Source organism: Capricornis sumatraensis, chromosome 5 (genome assembly GCF_032405125.1).
Source record: "Capricornis sumatraensis isolate serow.1 chromosome 5, serow.2, whole genome shotgun sequence".
Classification (NCBI taxonomy): domain Eukaryota; kingdom Metazoa; phylum Chordata; class Mammalia; order Artiodactyla; family Bovidae; genus Capricornis; species Capricornis sumatraensis.
Window position 1 is genome coordinate 68,617,149 of NC_091073.1, and position 23,969 is coordinate 68,641,117.

The 23,969-nt window shown below is 38.3% G+C and overlaps 1 protein-coding gene across 4 annotated transcripts in view; it reads left to right on the forward strand.

Annotated features, from left to right (window-relative positions):
* The first annotated feature begins 402 nt into the window (after positions 1-402).
* Positions 403-23,969, forward strand: part of NT5C3A (5'-nucleotidase, cytosolic IIIA) — a 41,630-nt gene continuing 18,063 nt past the window's right edge. For 3 of the 4 annotated variants that reach the window (XM_068972733.1, XM_068972737.1, XM_068972735.1), the window contains exon 1: positions 403-589. In XM_068972733.1, coding sequence (XP_068828834.1) covers positions 452-589 — 138 coding nt within the window. In that variant the 5' untranslated portion in view covers positions 403-451. The remainder of the gene's footprint in view (positions 590-23,969) is intronic. The other variant, XM_068972734.1, reaches the window with a different exon arrangement.

A 23,969-nucleotide genomic window follows, 5' to 3' on the forward strand; every position in this document is an offset into this window, starting at 1 on the left:
CAGCCAAGCTACTGCGCAAGTCAGATAGCAACGCCCCATATGCCTTCTGGGGGTTGTAGTCCTGAGTATCAGAGGAGGGTGGAAGGCCGAGGATTATTTCTGAGTGATGGTTGGCATCAGATTTCTAGCGGGCGGGGCTGGAATGAACCACTGCCTGGTCCTCATTAGCAGAGAGAGAAATTTAGTTCAGTTCCCCTTTTCTGTCCTTGAGCAGTTCCTCGGACCCAGGTTCTGAGAAGACCCTCTTCCCCACCTTGGCTTCCGGTGCAGGCGAGCTCCTGCGGCTCCCTCCGGCTTCCCGCCGCCAGGCCCTCGTGGGTGGGACCTCCCTGGGGGCGGGGCTCGTGCAGGAGGGGCGGGGCGTCCGGGCTTGTCCACCGGCCGGCGTTTCTGAGGCCGGTGGCCATCCAGCGACCTCTTCTCGAACCGCGAGGCGAAGGAGGCCAGGTCCATGGATCGAGCGGCGGTGGCGAGGGTGGGCGCGGTGGCGAGCGCCAGCGTGTGCGCCCTGGTGGCGGGGGTGGTGCTGGCCCAGTACATATTCACCTTGAAGAGAAAAACAGGCCGGAAGACCAAGATCATCGAAATGGTGAGTGTGGGGGCTCGTCGTGCCGGGGCGCGTGAGGGGTCGGGGTGGCCCGTCCGGCCTCGCCTTCCCGCGCCGACCGCTGCTGGAATGCTGAGGGCGCACTGGGGACCCGTTCGTCCCGCCTGGGGCGACCCCGCCGGCCCGATGTCCTGGTCTGGACCCTTGACAGCAGCTCTCGGCTTCCCGTGGGCTTAGTTATATCTCTATTTGAAACAAAAAGGCAGCAAATAGGTAATTCGGAAAAAAACTACCTCCCGCAGCAACACCCGCTTTTTCAAGAAATGGAACTTCCTGGGGATGTTTCGCCCTCCTCCTGGCATCCCGGGTCAAACCGTTGCAACAATCCAATTCTGATGGTGGTTTCTGCATCGTGGCTAGGTTGAGCTCTGTTATGACAAGATGTAACTTGTCAGTGGTTAAAGAAATGACACTTAACCCAGTTGGAGTTCAGAATAGTTTATTTTGTATTTGAAATGTTACTCCTTCCTGTCTCAAACTGCTGGGAAGAATCTTTGTGTTCATTTTTCCCCCCACCAAACCTCTTACATAACGTTTTAGAAATTTATTTCCAATTTTATTGTAAGACAGTATTTGAAGAATTCCATTTGAGGTGCATTATTATAGGCAATATTTGCTCCAAAGTTGGGGATGTTTTGTGTTTTAGTTAGAGCCCACTCATCAAGACAGTTTTTCTCAGTGAGTTGCATTCTTTGGTACTTACTGGAGTGAATAATCCTGTGTATACTCCCAATAATGTACTACCCACGTGAACTTCTAGGATCTAGTATTGACAGATCAGTTGACAGTTTACCACTGTACTAAATAATATAACTTTAGGTTCATGTCTGAGAATACTTAGCTTCAACTATATGTTCTAATTGAGCACAGAAACTATTTGTCCCAATCTTTGCTCTTGGCCCTGGGCTGAATACAAAAATATTCTTTCATAAATAAAAGTTTTTAAAATGTTAATTCCCCACATGTTTCTTATGCCAATAGTTTTGCTTATTGCTAGGATTAAATTAGTGTTGGACTATTATTGAATAGTCTCTTCTCCATTTCTGTACTCATAAGAGCAAATGTTGCTAATCTCAAAATTTTCATTTTGTTTATGTAGCTATCCTGCATAGAAAACATTGGTGGCTTCCTTTTGTTCCAAACCAAAAATGTACATGTGTGAGGAAAAAAAAAACCCACATTGCCGTACCTTCTTGTATGTACTTGGACTGTGCATTGGTCTATCACTTCTATTCTAAACCAAGTAGAGGTAAAAAAGTCAATGCCTTCACAAAATCCACAATGAAGCCGTAATCTTTAAATATACATAATGTGTAATATTAATTCAGGCATAAGGACAAGTAGTATTGTGGCTGCAGCATAATATACAGATATGTATTTGGAAGGAAGAGATAGGGAATGTGGACAAGGAGACAAAATTGTAAAGGAATGTTGTAAAGCCATTCCAAACAGTTTGCCCTTTATTTTTTAGGCAGTGGGGAGTCATGAAAGGTAGTTGGACAGGATAATTGCATGCTCAAAAGTTTATTTTATAAAGATCACTTAGGAAAAGGTGAAAGGGGAGTGCCTGGAAAGAAAGAAATAATTTAGGAGGATGTTGGCAGTATTCCTTGTGAAAGATGATTAGAGCCTAGACTAGAAATGAGAGCTCAGAGGATGAACATTTCGAGATAAAATCAACAGGACTTGGCAATACAAACTCTGAACTCATACAAACCTAGCATTGAATCTAGCCTTTCTCATTTATCAAGCTATGTGATCTTGGGCCAGTTTTTTAACTTCTCTGACTCTGCTCACCTATTAATTGGAAGATAATAATACTACCTACTTCGTGGGGTAGTTATGAAGTTACATGAAGTAACAGTGGGCATAATTGCTATCATTTTGGAGCTTATCATTATTTAGGATCATTAAAGAGATTAATCACATTGTGGGGATTGCACACTAAGTGGTAATAACGGCTACATTATTAGCCAAGATCAAAAAGGGGAGAGAGAGAGCAGACAAGGATGATGTAGAGCAAATTCACTTTGTCCTGTTTAGCCAAGTAGAAATGTCCGTAAATTAGTTACATTAAGTAAAGAGCTTTGAAAAGCAATTATTGCCATATAGTGGCCCATAGTAATATACAGTATATACTTTACCTGTTGCTATTATTAGCAACAACAACTGAACATGTAGTGCTGGAGTTGAGAAGATAGATTGGGATTAGCACCAGTACTTTCTGAAATGTCTAACTTCTTGGCAGTAGTAGTGAAAATGGTTATGATTTCTCATCCATAACTTTGCAGGAGGATGAAAAGAGAAACCTTGAAAATACTGACAAATAACGGGTGTTCAGTGAAGAAAACAGAGATCTCAGATGTGGGAAAAGAGAACACGTTACCAAAAAGAAGGGGCAGAGTCAGCAGTGTCAGTCTGCACAGGTCACATGCTGAGCTCAAAGCCATGTGCGTTAGACAGCCACTGAAAGAGCAACAAAGTGAAGACCAGAAAGTGACTATTAAATGCAAAAATACTCATGCCTTCAGTGTCTGTTGTGTTTTGCTTTGGTTTTGAATGGTTGGCAATGTGCCCATTTTGGCAGGCAGGACAGTGAGAATGCTTAATGAAGTGAAAGGAGGAAAGGGAATAATCAATCAAGCTGAGTACTAGAGAAGATAGGAAGGCTGAGGATAGAGAACACAGGTGGACAGGTAACCTTTTAAAGAAATGAGGAACAGTCCTCTCTCTTTAAGAATGTACAATAGTCACTCACTATCCTTGGGCAGCTGGTTCCCACTCCCTTGGATACCAAACTCCAAGGATGCTCAAGGCCCTTTTATAAAATGGTAAATAGTTTTAATTATAACCTATGCACTATCTCCCATATATTTTAAATAGTCTCTAGTTTACTTCTAATATCTAATACAGTGTAAATATTATGTAAACAGTTGTAAATACAATGTAAGTGGTGTGTAAATTGTTGCTAGGAAGGAGCAAATTCAAGTTTTGCTTTTTGAAACTTTCTGGAATTTTTTTCCCAGGTATTTTCAGTCCTTGGTTGATTGTATCACTGATGTGGAACATACAGATATGGATGGCTGACTGTACCACTCACTGATTTATAGGTGCTTATTTCAGCATATTTTAATTTACGTTTTGTTTTATTTTCAGCCTTACACCAACTACGTCTACTTACTTCATTCTTTATTTCTGTCCAGTTGACTTAATTTCTCCTACTAAATGGCACCTCTTTCCAATTTTTATATATCAACTCTTTTCCTTTTTTCTTCATTAGCAGAGTATATTCTAGTTTTACTTTTTACCAACAGATTAATACTTATTTTTCTCCAATAGGAAACTAATTCCAAAAAAGGAAATGAGATGGTTTAATCTCATTCAGGTTTTCTCTTATCCTTTATTGAATTCTCCCAAAGTAATTGGAAAGGGGGGGGGGTCAAAGGTACAAACTTAACAGTTATAAGTAAGATAAATAAGCACTAGAGTTGTAATGTACAACCCTAGCTAACACTATGACTGTAGCTAACACTGCTGTAGGATATATAGGAAGGTTAAAAGATTAAATCCTAAAAGTTTTTATCATAGAGAGAAACTTTTTTTTCTTTTGCTTTCTTACTGTATAAGATGATGAATGCTGAGTAAACTGATTATGGTATTCATTTCACAATGTACATATGTCAAACCATTATGCTATATACCCTAAATTTATAATGATGTATGTTACTTATATCTGTATAAATCTGGAGTGGGGAGATTCTCCCGAGATACGCCTACGTATCTAACCAATGAAATAAAATGGAAACACAAAACCAGAATAAATGTATAGTCTTAACACTATTCCCTAAAGAGCAACAGAGAAGGTGGAAATTATTTGGACAGCAGGAATAAGGGAGATGGAACTGCCACTTGAAGCTCCCCAACCAGTTTAAACTGTCATTTCTAATTTAAACACATCTCAAGTATTTATGGCTTCCTCGTGAACATCAGCAATTACTCCTTAAATAGCTGGTGCTGTTTTTGAAACCTTAGTGTGTTTCCTTCCTAGGGATAAACTTCTAACAAAATCTTCCTTTCTTCTATCTTAAGATAATATCAGATGTTTTCTGAGTGCTAGTCTGTAAGTGGAAAGCCCACTACTGAATCTAAATTTAGATATATTTAGAAAAAGGGCAGGGAAAAACCAAGATTTAAACAACTGCTTCTGGGGGTTAACACTATCACATAGGCTTCTAAAATATTTTGATAACTCAACTTTAATTTTTATCAGTACAGAAATTTATGACTTCTTAGCACATGTGTTAAATTCTTGATTTGTTCTGTGAAGCGTATTCCCTGAATTCCTGTGGCATTTCCTGATGATTTCTCATAATGTAGCAATTTATACACTCTCTTAACCCACTCCAGTGTTCTTGCCTGGAGAATCCCAGGGACGGGGGAGCCTGGTGGGCTGCCATCTCTGGGGTCGCACAGAGCTGGACACGACTGAAGCGACTCAGCAGCAGCAGCAGCACACTCTCTTATGTTGTTTACTATAATGTATGTTCTGGTATGTCTGGATTGGTGCGTGGCTTTTTTGTCATCCTTTTTTATTAGTTGCACTTGACTAAGAGAAACAGAGACCCCAAATCGGTGGCTTTATTAAACAATACAGATTTTATTTTTCTAGTGTAACAGGAGATCCAAAAGATGGGCAGTTACTGGTGTTGAATAAGGGGTATAAGGTATGAAGAGGCCTTTGAAATGCCCTTGGCTTTTCTCACGATCACCAGCTGCAGTAGTCCTGGCCAACATCTCCATCTTCCAGACAGCAGAAGTGAGAGCAAGGAGAATGCTTACTCCATAAGCAAAACTTTTTCCTTACATGTGCATGGAGGGAACAGTGTCATATGGTCACCATAACTGTAAGGAAAGCTGAGGAATTTTGTTTGTTTGACTGAGCAACTTAACCACCCTCTGACAAAATGGAGAGTCTGTTAGTAAGAAAGAAGAGAGCATGTATGAAGGTAATCAGCAGTCTACCAGGCTACACTGTAGTGTCTGTTCTTTTTTCATATCACTGACCATTCAGTAAGTATTCAATATTTGATCAAATGAAAGTACACATAATATTAGCATTCCAACTATTCCAAGTACTTGGTAATAATAGCAGTAGAGGATATAAATTCTGAATAGCTTTGATCTTCTGTCCACCCAAAGAGTAAAGACTTATTCATCCACACCTGAAGTAGCTAGATCTTAGTATTAATAGTTCCTGAGATATGGCCACTGCTTTCATAACATGCTAATGAGATTTAGAAGCTAACCACCTAAACAGGTGTCACTGCTAAGTCGCTTCAGTGGTGTCCGACTCTGTGTGACCCCATAGACAACAGCCCACCAGGCTCCCCCGTCCCTGGGATTCTCCAGGCAAGAACACTGGAGTGGGTTGCCATTTCCTTCTCCAATGCATGAAAGTGAAAAGTGAAAAAGGGAAGTCGCTCAGTCGTGTCCGACTCTTAGCGACCCCATGAACTGCAGCCTACCAGGCTCCTCCGTCCCTGGGATTTTCCAGGCAGGAGTACTGGAGTGGGTTGCCATTGTCTTCTCCGAAATAGGTGTTACTACTAGCTTAAAAGCTAAAGTCCTAACAGTATTTCTAGAATGAAAGAATATAAACGTTAGAGAGATCAACAGAAGACTTTGTGGCGTTCAAAGGAATAGGAGGTGACATTGGGTAATGTTTGATAGACATGGTGATATTTGAGGGGTAGAAATCATGATGTGTCCAGTTTGAGTAAAATATATCTTCAATTAAGGAAAATACATTAAACTCTTAACTTTGTCAAAATATCCAAGGTCATCTTGAGACTCCAGATTTGCAAGTATGGAAATGTTTGTGCCAGGCATATGATTTTTGTTTTCTCAAAGCACATTTGTCATGCTTCCTGTGTGTTATCCTCATGTAGCAAGTTAACCACATTTTCAACTTCAGTGACAAGTTTGATATCTTATCTAGTGAGCTATTTTCATGTTAGCTAGAATAGTTCCTGAAAAAAGTTTTAGCTTTACAAACTGGGTTTTTTGCTTATTCCTTTTGTTGGGAATTCATTTACAAGCCATTCTTGGACCAGATATTAGGTTGACCAAAAACTTTGTTCAGGTTTTCCATAAGGTCTTATATACTAATATTTTTAATTTATCCAATAATTTTGTTTTCTGGCTAAAAGGTATCATATCCTTAAATCCTTTTACTGTCTTCGTTTAACAAGTAACCCCCTCCTCACATGATTCTGAGGCTTACAAAAGTTTGAGAACCATTGAAGTAAACAGTTCAAATTCCTGCCACCAGCATAATTATGAGTTTTACAAGTCACAAAACTTCCAGGTTAATTGCTCACAAATAGTGAAAATTGAGGCTGCCAGAATTTACTGTATGAAGAAGAGAAAGCAGAGTGATGAGAATGTAGGAAAATGAGCACTTTCATTTACTCAGGAGGTGGTATACATTGGTTAAGTAAGTAATAGTGCATGGATAAATTATGGTACACATATATAATAAAATATTGTGCAGCTTTGAAAAAGAAAAAAGTAAACCTGTATGAGTTAACGTTTTTAAAAGCTCAAAAGATAGTAATTAGGGGGAAAAAGCAAGTTGTAGGACAGTCGTAGTTCCAGAAAAGATATACGTGTATGTGCTTGTTATTGGAACTTCTTGAGAAACTATACCAGAAGATGTTGATGGTTGTTGCTGGTGATAGCCGAGCTTGGGAGGGTGAGACTATGGAGGAAACCTTCAACTTCATCATCCTTTAAGGTTTCATAATGTTTGAAGTAACATGAGCATATATTTTATTTATTTTTTAAAAACTGGTTAATGACTTAGCAGTAATATTTTAAAAGGTGTGTGTTGAACCACATTGTAGAAACATCTCCATTATCAGGTGTTTGTAATTAACTTGCTAAAGATCCCTTGAGCTTCTTTTATTTTTTTAATAAATAAGATCTGGAATGTATTTTAGTGTGAATAATCTGGTAGCTGAGATACACTAAATTAGCATTGCTAGAATCAGAAGGAGGAGTGTAGGAGAAGAAAAAAATAATTTTCCCTCCACCTTTCTAAATTCTCCACTGGGGACCCCATAGCAAGACAAACTAACAAGAGAGAAACAGACAAGCTCATTGACATGTACAATACCAAGGGAGAGTGAGTAACTCCTGGGTGGCTTAGAATTACACCGTCTGAAGCTAAAGGCAAAAGGAGGAGTGTAGAAGAGGTGTGGAGGAAGCCAAGTTTGATAAACCTGACCTAGGGTTGATACTCAGATTTAAGTGCATTCTCCATTAATAGATTTCTTGTGCTTTAATCATCTTCTCTTCCTTGTACAAAGGGAGTTGCAGATGGATATTTCTTTTATTAAAAAATGTAAATTTTCCCTTGGTGGTTTAGTTGCTAAGTCGAGTCCGACTCTTGCAACCCCGTGGACTGTAGCCTGCCAGGCTTTTCTGTTCCTTGGGATCTCTAGACAAGAATGCTGGAGTGGGTTGCCATTTCCTTCTCCAGGGAATATTCCCGACTCAGGAATCGAACCCGGGTCTCCTGCATTGCAGGCCGATTCTTTGCCAACTGAGCTACGAGGGTTATGTCTACTCTGTTTTCTAAGCTTCTCTGTGTCTGCTGTTTCTCTGAAATAATCAGCTCAAAATAATCGTTATGCAAAAAAGGTACACCTTTGGGGTGGCAAATCTGCTGCTCAGGAGGAGCAGGAATTAAAATAAGCCTGGAGTAAAGAGAATGGCTATGCTCTCTACACTGCCATGGCAGCAGCAGAAAGAGGAGGGCTGAAAGTCGACACGCTGCAGAAGTGAAATACGTAGGATCTGAAAGGGAGCAGAATTTGTAACCCCAGAATACGCCTCTGTGGTATCAGGGTTATTTTAGGCTGTTTCTGTTTTTCTTCTAAAGGAAAAAGAACAGCTGACCCGAGAGAAACTCTGAGAAATAAGCAGAAGTTACCCTTTGATAGAGCAATTTACACTTCTAAGAGAAATTTCCATTTGTAGGGTTGTCTCCCTTTCTGTACCAGGAAGAGGGCTATGACTGAGTCTGTTGAAACTCTTGGGCTTCCCAGGTGGCTCAGTAATTTAAAAAAAAAATCCACCTGTTGATGTAGGAGAGGCAAGAGATGCAGGTTCGTTCCCTGGAAGATCCCTGGAGGAGGAAATGGCAACCTACTCCTGTATTCTTGCCTGAAAATTCCATAGACAAAGGAGCCTGGCAGGCTGCAGTCTGTGAAGCTGAAAAGAGTCGGACACAACTGAGCACATAAACACATAAAAACTCATAAAAGTCTCAACTCCACATAACAACCATACCCTTGTTTATTGAGCTTTGCCTAAAAACCTGGCTTTCCCTTCCCCAGCATCTTTTGTCTTTAGCTAAAGATGGTATGTAGGTGATGTGCTGTGCTTAGTCACTCAGTCGTGTCCAACTCTTTGTGACCCCATAGACTGTAGCCCACCAGGCTTCTCTGTCCATGGGGATTCACCAGGCAAGAATACTGGAGTGGGTTGCCATGCCCTCCTCCAGGGGATCTTCCTAACCCAGGGATCAAACCCAGATCTCCGGCATTGCAGGTGGAGTCTTTGCCGTCTCAGCCACTGATGGCTTGGGTCATTTTGAAAGTTAACTCAGTTTTCTTGGGTATCTCTGATATATACAGGAAGTATACTGTATATGTTACTAAACTTGTTTTTCTCCTATTAATCTGTCTTTCATTACAGTGGAGTCTCAGCCAGTAACCTAGAAGGGTAGAGGGAAAATTTTTTTCCCTCCCCCACAGATTTTATAATTTTGCAAAGTGTTTTGGATTATCCTAAATTTTCATAGCAGTTTAAATGTTCCCTATAATTTACTTATATCATTTCCATGTATTCCTCTTTTACTTGTTTTAAAAATAATTATTGAATTAAGCATACAGAGAATCTGAAATCCTACTTCAATCTTTCTCCTTTTATAGGTTGTAATTTATGTCTTCACATAATAACTTATTTGAAATCTAATGTTATGAACCTTACCTGATCAGTTCAGTTCAGTTGCTCAGTAGTGTCGGACTCTTTGTGACCCCATGGACTGCAGTACACCAGGCCTCCCTGTCCATCACCAGCTCCTGGAGTTTACCCAAACTCATGTCCATTGAGTCAGTAATGCCATCCAACCATCTCATCCTCTGTTGTCCCCTTCTCCACCCGCCTTCAATCTTTCCCAGCATCAGGGTCTTTTCAAATGAGTCAGTTCTTCACATCAGGTGGCCAAAGTATTGAAGTTTCAGCTTCAACATCAGTCCTTCCAGTGAACACTCAGGACTGATCTCCTTTAGGATGTACTGGTTCTATCTCCTTGCAGTCCAAGGGACTCAAGGGTCTTCTCCAATACCACAGTTCAAAAGCATCAATTCTTTGGCGCTCAGCTTTCTTTATAGTCCAACTGTCACATCCATACATGACTACTGGAAAAACCATAGCCTTGACTAGACAGACCTTTGTTGGCAAAGTAGTGTCTCTGCTTTTTAATATGCTGTCTAGATGTTCACCCCTTAAAAAAAACAGCGATCAGGGAACTCATGCAATTCTGCTTTTCTGCCAGCAGGTGGCAGACTTCCCCTCTCATGTCACAGCGCTTCTTTTCTAAATTACCTTTCTTGTTAATGGACTTTTATGTTTACTCTTTGTTGCTTTAACCTGAAGTGAAGCAGAAGGTACCACCCCACAAGGTGCCATTTTGGCGTGTGAAATATTTGGCGTTGAAGGCAGTCAACACGCAGCTGACTCAAGAAAAGCTTTTTACCTCCTCCTTACCTGCCTAAAAATTTAGAAAGGGGTCCTCTACCATGAGAGAGCTATTACCCAAGACCACAGTTTTCATCTGGACATGTCCCTACATAGAGGGACAGATGTTTGATCAAACGTTTGATCTTCCCCTCTTCCTGGGAATTGCCTTCCTCGCCTTTGAAGCCCCAGACCCCTGCCTTTTTATCCTTAGCTCAGCATTGTGTAATATATAAGCCTTGATCAATTGCCTGGCTGTCTCTGGGGCTCACATCTTTGTGGGGGCTCTTGTAGCTGCGAAATTAATTTTTTCTGTTAATCTTTCTTTCTAGTACAGGGGGATCTCGCAGGAACCTAGAAGGGTAGAGAGAAAATTATTTTTCCTCTCTTCCTAAAAACTATTAAGCTTTGAAATTTAAGCCAAGTAAGACAGTATTTTGCTATTACAGATGTAAATGCCTTTTGTCTCCTTTTTTTTCCAATATATGTTCTTCATTTTCAAGGTGCTAATGGGTTACAGAGTTGTTTAGCAGTTGATTGGAGAGTTGCTCAATGTGTTTGGCAAGTTCCTGCTTGTAATTAGGTGGAAGTAGATGATCACAGGTTTACCATGATGTGGGTTCCTGCAAGATCCTTCCTGCCTCTGTTATGTCTCCTTTGAAGACTTGTCATGGTACAGCCTTCTCATTTACCTTATCTCAGATGTCCTACTCGGAGTCTGGGTTCAAAGTAACACCATCAACAAAAATAATAAGAGTTGTGTTTTTAGACAGTCTTCCCCCATGAAGAGTTTGTCAGTTCATCTCAATTTCTCTCAGTCACACTTATGGTGTTCAGAGGGAATGAGACACTTGACCAAGTTTAATATAGAGAGATAGGAAAAACTTGAGAACCTAGCCTGGCTTTATAGCATAGTGAAATGTTACAAAGAAGAAACCCGCTGAAGTTCCCTAAGATAAAAAAGAACTACACCGACATTAGAACTAGGAATTAAGTAGAAACTGAGTTGCATTTGGCTTAGTTTGGCACTGTTTTGTTATCTTGTATATCCAGATAGTGCCAAACTATTTTTGCCACATGCTAGTTATTCAGTAAATGTTAATTCTTCTATCTTCTTCCTTCTATAAATAAAATTATTCTTTTCCCATCTTGATTTTAGACATGATGTTTTCATGTAGTATGTTTATACTAAGTAATGCATTTAAAAATTATCTCTAATTTTATTTGATAACAGTATTTTATTTGAGACCTCAGATTTGGAGATAAAAACTGAATGGTTTTATTATATCATACATCTTTCTCAGAGTTAAAAATATTAAAAAGAATGAGAGATATACAGCATTATGCCAAATTTTGAGCGACATTTTTTAATCTGCATTCCTGCTGTCATCTTTGTAGATGGTTCAGCTGGCCTGGGAAGCACACGTGGAGGATTGGCACATACCATCATGTCATTTTCAGTTAATTTCACTATAATTGTACAAGAAGCATGAGTTATTAGAAAGGATAAAGCTACATGCATTTGACTCACTTTTGAGTCCCCTCTAGTATACTCACAGCAAGCACAGATCTTGATCATTATAGATTTAATTAACTCATGGGGTCTACACCATGTGTGGATTTCCAGTCATTTGATTCAGCTTTGGGGTGTTTTGATGATTGACTCATGAATACCTGAATTACAATTAAGCTTTTTATAAGGAATTTCTCCATTTTAAAATTATTTGCCTATTTTATACTTAATCTCCCATTGATTCTTCCTCTTTTTATTTCTGAGATAGTATATGCTGATATAAAATTATATATCTAGATGAAGGGAAAAAAGTAATCTGCAATTTTCACCAACCAAAAAAAAACCATATTTTAGTAAATGTACTCCTTTCTCTTTCTATGCATATAACTGTTAAGTATCATTTTTCCCATGGGGTCATACTATATGACATTGTTTTTAAAAAGATGATTCACTTGTTAATTTATTTCTTAATAACAAACTTACCTTTATTTTAATAACTATATTATGTTACTTCAGTATTATATATGAATATCATCAATTATTTAGCAAGTTCTTCACTGTTGAGCATTTAGCTTGTTTCTCATTTTCTGTTATGATAAATAATGGATCAGTGAGCATTCTTGTAGCATCTATGCTTGTCTGTGACTGTTTAAATGGAATTGCTGGAGCAAAGCCTTTTGAGTATGCTGCCAGGTTACCCTCTGGAAAGGTTGTACCAATTTATATTTTCACTAACAGTATATCCAAGTACCTAGCTCCATGTTTTCCTGGAAGTAGGTATCTTTTTTTCCCTCATCTTTGCCAAATGATAGCTTTTTTAAAAAAACGTTTCTATTACTTTTGAAATTAAACTTTAAAATACTTGACCATTTATTTTCTTCTTTGCTGAATCATCAGTTCTTTATCTTGATTTGCAAGAATTTTTATAAAATGCTTTTGGCCACGAGAGTATGTTAGAAATACATTTTTCCAGTTTTTTTTTTTAATTTCACTTCCATTTTTGAGTCACTAACTATGACCCTCCTTTTCATACCTTTGTACTAATTCTTTATAGAATGTTTTGCTGACCTTAATTTGCACGTAACTCCTCATTTACACCTTATGACCTCATTTTATAGCCAGGCTAGGAAAATATAGCATATTGTTTAGTTTGTATAGCTTACTCACTAACTTACTCATAGAATGAGGAAGGCTACTGAAGAAAAAATAGTAAAATATTATGATTTTGTCCCAATAGATAATTTTCATTTCACTTCATAAATATGACTTAACATAGACTGCCCATTGCTTCTAAAGAGGTGTATAGTAACATTATATACACTTTCACTTTCTTTTATTTTGAAACATGTAAGTTTTAAAAAATAATCTTTATTTTCTTCTAAGTTTATTATTCATCATAGAAAATTTAGAAAATACCAAGAGTATGAAGAGGAAAATATAGTCATTTGTGACCCTGTCATTTCTCTTTGATAACTATTAATTGATTTTTGGAATATATTTGATTCAGTCACATTAGATGGTTATTATATTAAATTTAGTTTGTTACTGGTTTATTATTTAAACTTTTATATGTTTATTCAAAGTGAACTTAGGTATATTTTCTCTTTTTGTCTCTTTTTGAGAGACTTTTGCCTTAGAGTTTTATACTAGTTAGTTCAGAAAAGAAATTGGATAGTTATTTCATGTGTTATAGTTCATCTAGCATGGAGCTATCTGTTAAAGTTTGATAGAGCTCACAAATACAAAACTGACCACAAAGCTTTTTAAAGGCCATTTTCTACCAAACTTCTTTTTATAAGTTCTAATAAGCAAGTGTTCCAATGTTGGTTTGGTTTTGGTTTGGTTTGTTAAAGTATAGCTGACTTATAATGTGTTACTTTCTGGTGTACAGTAAGGTGATTCAGATATATTTTTATAGATATCCTTTTTCAGATTCTTTTCTATTATAGTTAATTACAAGATACTGAATATAGCTCCCTGTACTATACAGTAGGACCTTGTTTATTTTATACATAGTGGCTTTTCTGCTAATCCCAAACTTCTAATTTAACTCTTCTCCCACTCCTTTCCCCTTTGACAACCGTAAGCTTGGTTTCTGTGTCACACATTTCTCAGACAGTAAAGCATCTGTCTACAAAGCGGGAGACCTGGGTTCGATCCCTGGGTCGGGAAGATCCCCTGGAGAAGGAAATGGCAATCCACTCCAGTACTATTGCCTGGAAAATCCCATGGACAGAGGAGCTTGGTAGGCTACAGTCCATGGGGTCACAAAGAGTCAGACACGACTGAGCAATTTCACTCACTCATATGTTATCAAGAGGCTTCCCAGGTGGTGCAGTGGTAAAGAATTTGCCTGCCAATGCGGGAGACGCAGGTTTGATCCCTGGGAAGATCCCCTGGAGTAGGAAAAAGCAACGCACTCCAGAATTCTTGCCTGGAAAATTCCATGGACAGAGGAGCCTGTGGGACTACAGTCCATGGCATTGCAAAAGTCTGGCATTTCTGAGCGACTGAGGACACATATGTTATCAAAACTTTTCTAAGATTAAGTTCCTTGGTTTGCTGTGTTGCTACTATTCAGAGAAGTTTTGGAGGGGTTATAGTTTATGTTTTCTTCTACTTGAAGTGAAGTTGGTTACTCGTGTCCAGCTGTTTGCAACCCCATGGACTATAGCCTACCAGGTTCCACCATCCATGGGATTTTCCAGGCAAGAATACTGGAGTGGGTTGCCATTTTCTTCTACTTATACACTTTTAAAAACTCTATCAACCACTGATATCATCCATTTAATTTTAAATAATTCTTTGTTATAAGTTATTAGTTTATAAACTTGAATCTCTTTCAATAATTCTTCATTGTTTTCTTACCTTATTATTTTTTGAGTTTGTTTAGCATAGCTAAAAGAAGGGATTGTAAGTTCAGTCTTTGTACTCTCCTTTCAGGTGTGCTGCATATAATACACCAATACTAAAGCCATTAATAGCATAACTGTTTCTTACCATTTTTAATATAACCCATACCAAACTAGTAATCCCACGCAATACTGTTTCCTTTCAACATATAGAATATCAACTGTGTGGTGTGGAAAGAGTCCAAAATTAAAACAAAAATTTTTCTTGCTGTTACATTTCAGGCACAGAAATTTAGACATAATAAAACGGGAACATCAATTTCAGTGCTGAGCATCTTGAATATTTACTACTATTAATAGTACATTTGAGAGAAGAGGAAGGAAGAAAGATTTCCTTCATTTATGGTATTGTCTTACACCCAGTGTTCTTGAACTTGACCTACTTATTACAACATAAATGTCATTTCCTCTAAAGGAGTTTACAGAATTTATTACTTCTTAAGTGAAAAAATAAAAAGATACAGACTATGTTCAAAAACTTCATTTGAGTTTCTGAAAATTAAGTTCCTCAATCCTAGATTGTTGCATAGAGTTTTTAAGAAATGCATTGAGACCAGACCCATAGGTTTTCCTCAGTTGGTGTATATGTGTATAAATTCATAAATGCAGCAATAAGCTGTACTAACAGTCACCAAATAGGATATGTTTTTCAAATTGCTTTAAATGAGAAGAAAACTTATAGGAAAATCTTTATTTACTGTTCATTTTCCCAGCATGTAATAGTTCATTATTTTCAGCTCTGTTTTTGCTTATTAAATATTTTAAACCATATTCATATAAACATCTTTATCATTTATTTCAGTTTTATTTTGACAGTCACACTGTTGACTTATTTTTTTCAGAGAAGTTTTGATAGAAGTCAGATACCTAGACAGGTGTTTTGCATGTTTAAAAAAATGGTCTTGCTGTTTACATCACGCAACGATTAACAGGAACAAGTTTTGCAAGAGTCCTTATAGAGAGGATTACATCTCATCTATGAATTGTCTTCCTTATATGACGTTATTGCTTGGTTGGGAATAACTTCCTAGGGTGTCAGTCAAATTCAGGTTGAAGTTTAAAAATACATTACATAGAGGAATGATAATTGTATTATGATAAACTTTAGTTAAGTCATAGGGTGGATTATTGAGAAATAACTGTATACCACAGGTTTTATGTGGGATTATGAAGTGGTTTTTTTCATATACAACTGTTAGTTAATGTAATACCTTTATTCTCTTTACTCTCTGACCAAAGATTAAAAATAAAATCAATTAATAAGTTATTAAGATTTAAATGGATAGATTTTCTCTGGACTTTGTTTTTTTTATCATTTCAAAACTTTTGATGGCAAAGTATGAAGTGATCATTTTTAGCTTTTCAAGTTAATTGAAAATTGACAACATCTAAACATTGTAACAAGTTATTCAGAAGTACAAATGAATATCCCTTTCTATGATAAAGACAGCCAGTTCCAGTGTTATAAGGGGAGAAAAATCTGCCAAATATTTGACTCCTGCATGCTTCTTTGCTCTCTGGTAGATCAGTTTCAGGTGTCGAGTTTCATTAGGAGTGGTATGAGTAATTACTGTTTCTATGACAGTGAATAAAGAAACTCCCAGGCAACAAGGCCCAGTCATTGTGTCCAGAGATGAAAGTCCACTGTGTGTTGTTAAAAGAGTCTGCCTTTACGACTTTATGACTTCTTCCTGGATCTGTTAAATCTTCTCTCAAAAAAAAAAAAAAAAAGATCCTAGAGCTATTTGAAACCAATTCATTTTCTTTCATTCAGTATTTTGCATCTGTCCTCTTCCTTTTTTTCTGGCAAGTTTCAAAACATTGTTCTGATTGATACACATCTTTAGTCCTCTCATGTCAGTGTTACGCTTATATTATTGCCTAGAAACAGTGCTGATGTAGTAAGAAAAAAAGCCTTCCAGCTCATCTGTGTAAGTAATAAGTGACTTCTCCCAGATCTTAGATTCCTTATCTATAATGGAAAGGGAAGTATTATCTTTCTCTTAGGGTTTTACTGATTAAATTACACAGGCATACCTCATTTTACTGCACTTTACATTTTTTGCAAATTCAAGGTTTGTGGCAATTCTACATCAAGCAAGTCTGTTGGCACCGTTTTCCCAACAGCATTTATTCACTTTGTGTCTCACATTTTGGTAATTCTTGCAGGGTTTCAAACTTTTTATTGTTACTGTGTCTGTTACAGTGGTCTCTAATCAGTGATCTTTGATGTTACTATTGCAAAAAAATTCTGACTTGCTGGAGGCTTCAGGTGATTAGCACTTTTTAGCAGTAAATTATTTTTAAATTAAGGTATATAAATTGTTTTTTCAGACATAGAGGGACACCTCACCAGACACACAATCCTATACCCCTGGCATATACTCACGTACTGGATGGAATTCAAAGGCAGACATTGTCTCCTACATATGGTCAGGAAACAATACTCATATTTCATCTCTTCTCTACTCTCCTTAGATTAACAGGACAGAACACCATCAGAGCCAGAGCCATCTATCCCTTCAGTTCAGTTCAGTTCAGTTCAGTCACTCAGTCGTGTCTGACTCTTTGCAACTCCATGCATCGTAGCATGCCAGGCCTCCCTGTCCTTCACCATCTCCCAGAGTTCACTCAAACTAACGTCCATCAAGTTGGTGATGCCATCCAGCCATTTCATCCTCGGTCGTCCCTTTTCCTCCCTACCCCAGTCCCTCCCAGCATCAGAGTCTTTTCCAACGGTCAACTCTTTGCATGAGGTGGCCAAAGTACTGGAGTTTCAGCTTTAGCATCATTCCTTCCAAAGAAATCCCAGGGCTGATCTCCTTCAGAATGGACTGGTTGGATCTCCATGCAGTCCAAGGGGACTCTCAAGAGTCTCCTCCAACACCACAGTTCAAAAGCATCAATTTTTTGGCACTCAGCTTTCTTCACAGTCCAACTCTCACATCCATACATGACCACTGGAAAAACCATAGCCTTGACCAGCAAATTTGGAAAACTCAGCAGTGGCCACAGGATTGGAAAAAGTCAGTTTTCATTCCAATCCCAAAGAAAGGCAATGCCAAAGAATGCTCAAACTACTGCACAATTGCACTCATCTCACACACTAGTAAAATAATGCTCAAAATTCTCCAAGCTAAGCTTCAGCAATATGTGAACCATGAACTCCCTGATGTTCAAGCTCGTTTTAGAAAAGGCAGAGGAACCAGAGGTCAAATTGCCAACATCCTCTGGATCATGGAAAAAGCAAGAGAGTTCCAGAAAAACGTCTATTTCAGCTTTATTGACTATGCCAAAGCCTTTGAGTGTATGGATCACAATAAACAGTGGAAAATTCTGAAAGAGATGGGAATACCAGACTACCTAACCTGCCTCTTGAGAAATCTGTATGCAGGTCAGGAAGCGACAGTTAGAACTGGACATGGAACAACAGACTGGTTCCAAATAGGAAAAGGAGTACGTCAAGGCTGTATATTGTCACCCTGCTCATTTAACTTATATGCAGAGTACATCATGAGAAACGCTGGACTGGAAGAAACACAAGCTGGAATCAAGATTGCCGGGAGAAATATCAATAACCTCAGATATGCAGATGACACCACCCTTATGGCAGAAAGTGCAGAGGAGCTGAAAAGCCTCTTGATGAAAGTGAAAGTGGAGAGTGAAAAAGTTGGCTTAAAGCTCAACATTCAGAAAAAGAAGATCATGGCATCTGGTCCCATCACTTCATGGGAAATAGATGGGGAAACAGTGGAAACAGTGTCAGACTTTATTTTTTGGGGCTCCAAAATCACTGCAGATGGTGACTGCAGCCATGAAATTAAAAGACGCTTACTCCTTGGAAGGAAAGTTATGACCGACGTAGATAGCATATTCAAAAGCAGAGACATTACTTTGCTGACTAAAGTCCGTCTAGTCAAGGCTATGGTTTTTCCAGTGGTCATGTATGGATGTGAGAGTTGGACTGTGAAGAAGGCTGATCGCCGAAGAATTGATGCGTTTGAACTGTGGTGTTGGAGAAGACTCTTGAGAGTCCCTTGGACTGCAAGGAGATCCAACCAGTCCATTCTGAAGGAGATCAGCCATGGGATTTCTTTGGAAGGAATGATGCTAAAGCTGAAGCTCCAGTACTTTGGCCACCTCATGAGAAGAGTTGACTCATTGGAAAAGACTTTGATGCTGGGAGGGATTGGGGGCAGGAGGAGAAGGGGACGACCGAGGATGAGATGGCTGGATGGCATCACGGACTCAATGGACGTGAGTCTGAGTGAACTCCAGGAGATGGTGATGGACAGGGAGGCCTGGCGTGCTGCGATTCATGGGGTCGCAAAGAGTCGGACACGACTGAGCAACTGAACTGAACTGACTAGACAGACCTTTGTTGGCAAAGTAATATCTCTGCTTTTCAATATGCTATCTAGGTTGGTCATAACTTTTCTTCCAAGGAGTAAGCGTCTTTTAATTTTGTGGCTGCAGTCACCATCTGCAGTGATTTTGGAGCCCCAAAAAATAAAGTTTGACACTGTTTCCGCTGTTTCCCCATCTATTTCCCATGAAGTGATGGGACCAGATGCCATGATCTTCTTTTTCTGAATGTTGAGCTTTAAGCCAACTTTTTCACTCTCCTCTTTCACTTTCATCAGGAGGCTTTTTAGTTCCTCTTCACTTTCTGCCATAAGGGTGGTGTCATCTGCATATCTGAGGTTATTGATATTTCTGCTGGCAATCTTGACTCCAGCTTGTGCTTGTTCCAGTCCAGCGTTTCTCATGATGTATTCTGCATATAAGTTAAATAAGCAGGGTGACAATATACAGCTTTGACATACTCCTTTTCCTATTTAAAACCAGTCTGTTGTTCCATGTCCAGTTCTAACTGTTGCTTCCTGACTTGCATATAGGTTTCTCAAGAGGTAGGTTAGGTAGTCTGGTATTCCCATCTCTCTCAGAATTTTCCAGTTTATTGTGATCCACACAGTCAAAGGCTCTCTCCCTTAGAAACCAAAATACCCCTCTTGACAAGAAACTAGCCATCTTGGTTCTCATGCTGTAGTTTGCTTTGTTTTAGGGTCAACTGGCTAAATTCTCTGCTTTAGAAATATTCTTCAAAATAATCCACCATATGATGTTGACTGGTTCTGATTTTTAACTTTCTTTTCTGATTATGGACTCTGGCCATTGATACTCTCATAACTCCTTTCACTGGATAATAGATCATGTATATCTCAGTTTACCTGTAAATATTGATCTCACAGAGCAGTACTGTATATTGATTTACAGGCATGGATTCTGAAGTCACAGAAACCTGAGTTTGAATCCATTTCTGCCATTTGCCAGCTATGAGGATAATAGTAGCACACACCTTCTTGGGTTATGAGATGAGATGAGACGAGGTACGTCAAGTGCTAAAAAGTGTCTGGCACTCAGTAAACATACAGTAGATTGTAACTATTTATAGTAATCGTCTTTGAGAACTGTATAATTTTTATGTGTATGCCAGAATTTATTCACCTCCCTTGTATCAATAAACATTTAGATACTGGGCATTTAGGGTGTTTACAGTTTCCCAGTGTTATAAAGCAACTCTGCCATATACGTCCTTACAACTAAATCTTCATGCACTACCCTGTTTCCTTAGGGTAAAGTCCTTAGGACATAAAGTTGGTCTGTTCAAAGGGAATGTGGTTTTCTAAAGCTTCTAATAGTATTTCTAAATTCCCCTCCTTAAAGGTTGTGGAACTCCAACTCCACCATTTTTTGTTGTTTTTCTTGAAGATGATTTGGAGAAGGAAATGGCAACCCACTCCAGTATTCTTGCCTAGAAAATCCCATGGATGGAGGAGCCTGGTGGGCTACAGTCCATGGGGTCGCAAAGAGTCGGACACGACTGAGGGACTTCACTTCACTTTCCCTTTGGCGATGATGCATTTGGAGTGATCTTTTAAAAATGTATCTTTAAAATTCTTGTCAGTGCTAACCATTTTAATATATTAAAGGACAGTTTAGTCAACACATTCATACACAGTACAGAGGCATTTTCAAAATGGATCAACTAGTTGCCCTGAAGCCTCCATTGTTGTTGTTTAGTTGCTTAAGTTGTATCTGACTCCTGCAACCAAACCACTTGGACTGTAGCCCACTAGGCTCCTCTGTCCATGGGATTTCCCAGATAAGAATACTGGCCTGGGTTGCCATTTCCTTCTCCAGGGGATCTCCCCAACCCAGGGATCAAACCTGTGTCTCCTGCATTGGCAGGTGGGTTCTCTGCCACTGAGCCACCAGGGAAGTCCTGAGCCTCCATTACTAGAACCTAAAAGATTTTCCTCTAAGAGGAATATTATGTTGTCAATCTTCTCATCTTATTAAAATAAGATAACAATGTCAAGTTTTTAACATTTGGTAGATATCAAGTTTGGGTAATTTGTTAGTGGCCTTTTTTGAAAACAACTTTAAAATTTTTTTGTATCATTTGTAGTACAGAGTGCTACTTCACAAAGTTTGATTACTGAAATGTTATGTTGGTTCAGTTTGCTTTGAGTATAGATGAGAAAAGGCTAGTATACAAATTTATTTACATGAGTGTAGCGTAGCCCTGTTCCTAATGATAAAGCTTCCCAGAGCCAGTAACGTAACTTATCTATCAGGCCCTGCCACATGGTATTAGCATATTTAATCCTACAACTCAGGTTAAAAACAAGACTGATTTCTCTTTAAAGGTTAAAAATATTTATCTTTACAACGGTTTGCTTTCATTTCCAGCAGGAAAGGAGCTTTTTTAATTTTTTAACCATAAAAATTAATTTTCATTCTGTTCAGAATTTTTAGATGATCCGTGCATGGTCTTGTTGAAATTTACAGTGTAGGAAAATATGAAGAAAAACATAAAAATCACTTTAAATCCCACTACCCTGCGATGAAGATTGTTAACAACTTACCACATTCTTTTTCACGTCTTACATGAGCTAATCGTTTTAAAACTGTAAAATACACGTGACAGAGTTTACCATTTTAACTGTTTTTAAGTGTACAGTTCAGCGGCATTAAGAGTACTGACACTGTTATGAAACCACCACCACTGCTGCCATCCATCTCCAGGGCACTTTTCATCTTCCAAATTGAAACTCTGTACCTGTTGAGCAATAGCTCCCCGCTCTCCCCTCCCCCAGCCCTGGCAAACAGGACCTCATCTTTTTCACTTTGCATTAAAATATAATATTCGTACCGAGAAGTACACATACTCCAAGTGCGCTGACAATTGAATCACATAATGAGGAAGAGGGTGTTTTCAAGTGTTAAAACTGTTGAGGTTCCTCTTTTCTTTGCAGAGCACGTTGGCAGTGCTCTAATAGTACAGACTTACCTACTCTTTCTTAACTGCCGCATTATTTTATTTCATCCTGTTCTGTAGACTGACTGGTGACTAGTGCAGCAGCAAGCCTGTCACCCAGAGCATAATAAAGCACTGTGTAGTAATGCGTCACAAGACTGATTTTGCATAGAGCTTATTAGCCAAGGCTTCGGGGACCGCCCTCGGCTGCACCTTGTGCTATATTAGTACTCCTCAGACAGGAAGAATTTTCTTTTGCTGCTGTAGCTTGTCCGGTTACTTTCAGGGTAAGTGTCTACAGTTCATATAAACAGTGAGTTTCTCTTGTTGAACTTCATCTGATTCTTAACTTGATTCTGTATCTTGTTGAAATTTTAGGCATTTAAAAATCCAAATTAAGTGAATTAAAATAGAATGATCCAGTGTAACACAAAACTTCTTTATAGTTTGCAAAGATATGAATATGGAGAACTTTGCAGTGTCTTGGGCCTCAGAAATTCTAATTTGCAAGATTAATTTTAAGAGCTCCTTGTTTCACACGTCGATGTTAAGAAAAAGCCACGTACCCTCAGAAATCTCTTTTCAGGGGGAAGAAAAAATCCAGTTTTGCTGTTCATTTAGTTGTTGTGTGACTCAGTTTTGCTGATGGCCACATGATTTGTGTACCTAGGATTAGGAACTTTTTATTCTTGCTAGTAATAAAGATAATTAATTTTTATCTTGAGCCTATAAGCTTTATCTAGGATATCATGGAATGGCTTTATATTAGATATGTTTTATAAATTGATAAATTGATAAAATCCTTACTGTCTATAAGGATTACAACATACTGTATGATGAAAATTAAGATTCAAACATATACATTAACATCGATTCAAACATGTGTATTACTATAACAGCCTAGAATGTTGTGGTTAACTGAGATTTAAATAATTGAATTACCTTATTTTTTATAGTTAGCTAGTGCAGCAGACCATTTCTTAAAGGCAGTTTACTTGGTTTTTATTGGCAGCCTGTATCCAAGCCCCACATCTCTGGATATTGTTTACTACCGATGCTGTTGTTGTAGGACAAATCCAAGGACAGAGTAACTCAAGAGTTTTCTGAGGGTAATCAGTATAAATTATCTATTTTCCCTGTGCCTTGGTTTTCGTATCTTGAAAAACACTATTAGGTAGTAGGGCAGAGGAGGTGTGGAGGATAGATGAATAAACTCTAAGCTCTGAAATTGTGGTTTCATAAGTATCTATGAAATTCTGAGAAGCCACGTTTTGCTATTTAAGAAAATTGGTATCAATTTCCAATTTTTAAATAAATAACCATTGAAACCTGTTTTCTTCTATCACCTTCTTTTACTCTCCCACCTTTTGCTATTCAGTTTCATTTTTGTTTTCTGTTTGTATCAAGAGACAGTTTCACTTTCCAGTTGGTACTTTTTGTTGTTGCTATTTTTTTACTGCTGCCTTGAAAATCTAATTAGGGAGAATTCTTTAAATGCCCCCCAAGAAATTGATTTTATAATGTTTTACAAATAATGAATTTATAGTTTGATTTTCCATGTTCTGATCACCCTAAGTGTCATTATTAAAAACCCAAGCTTAGGACAAGTAATGTATGTTGCCAGAGGTATGCAGTCAGATTTTTAGGACTGTCGCTGATACCCTGTCCATATTGTAGTAATACATACCTTTTCTTATATAAGTAGTATACAGTTTATCATTCAAAATTTCATTACTTTATTGTATAGTTTAAATGTTTCTGAAAGTATCAAATTTAAAGCAGAATCACAGCTTTTTAAGCTAATAA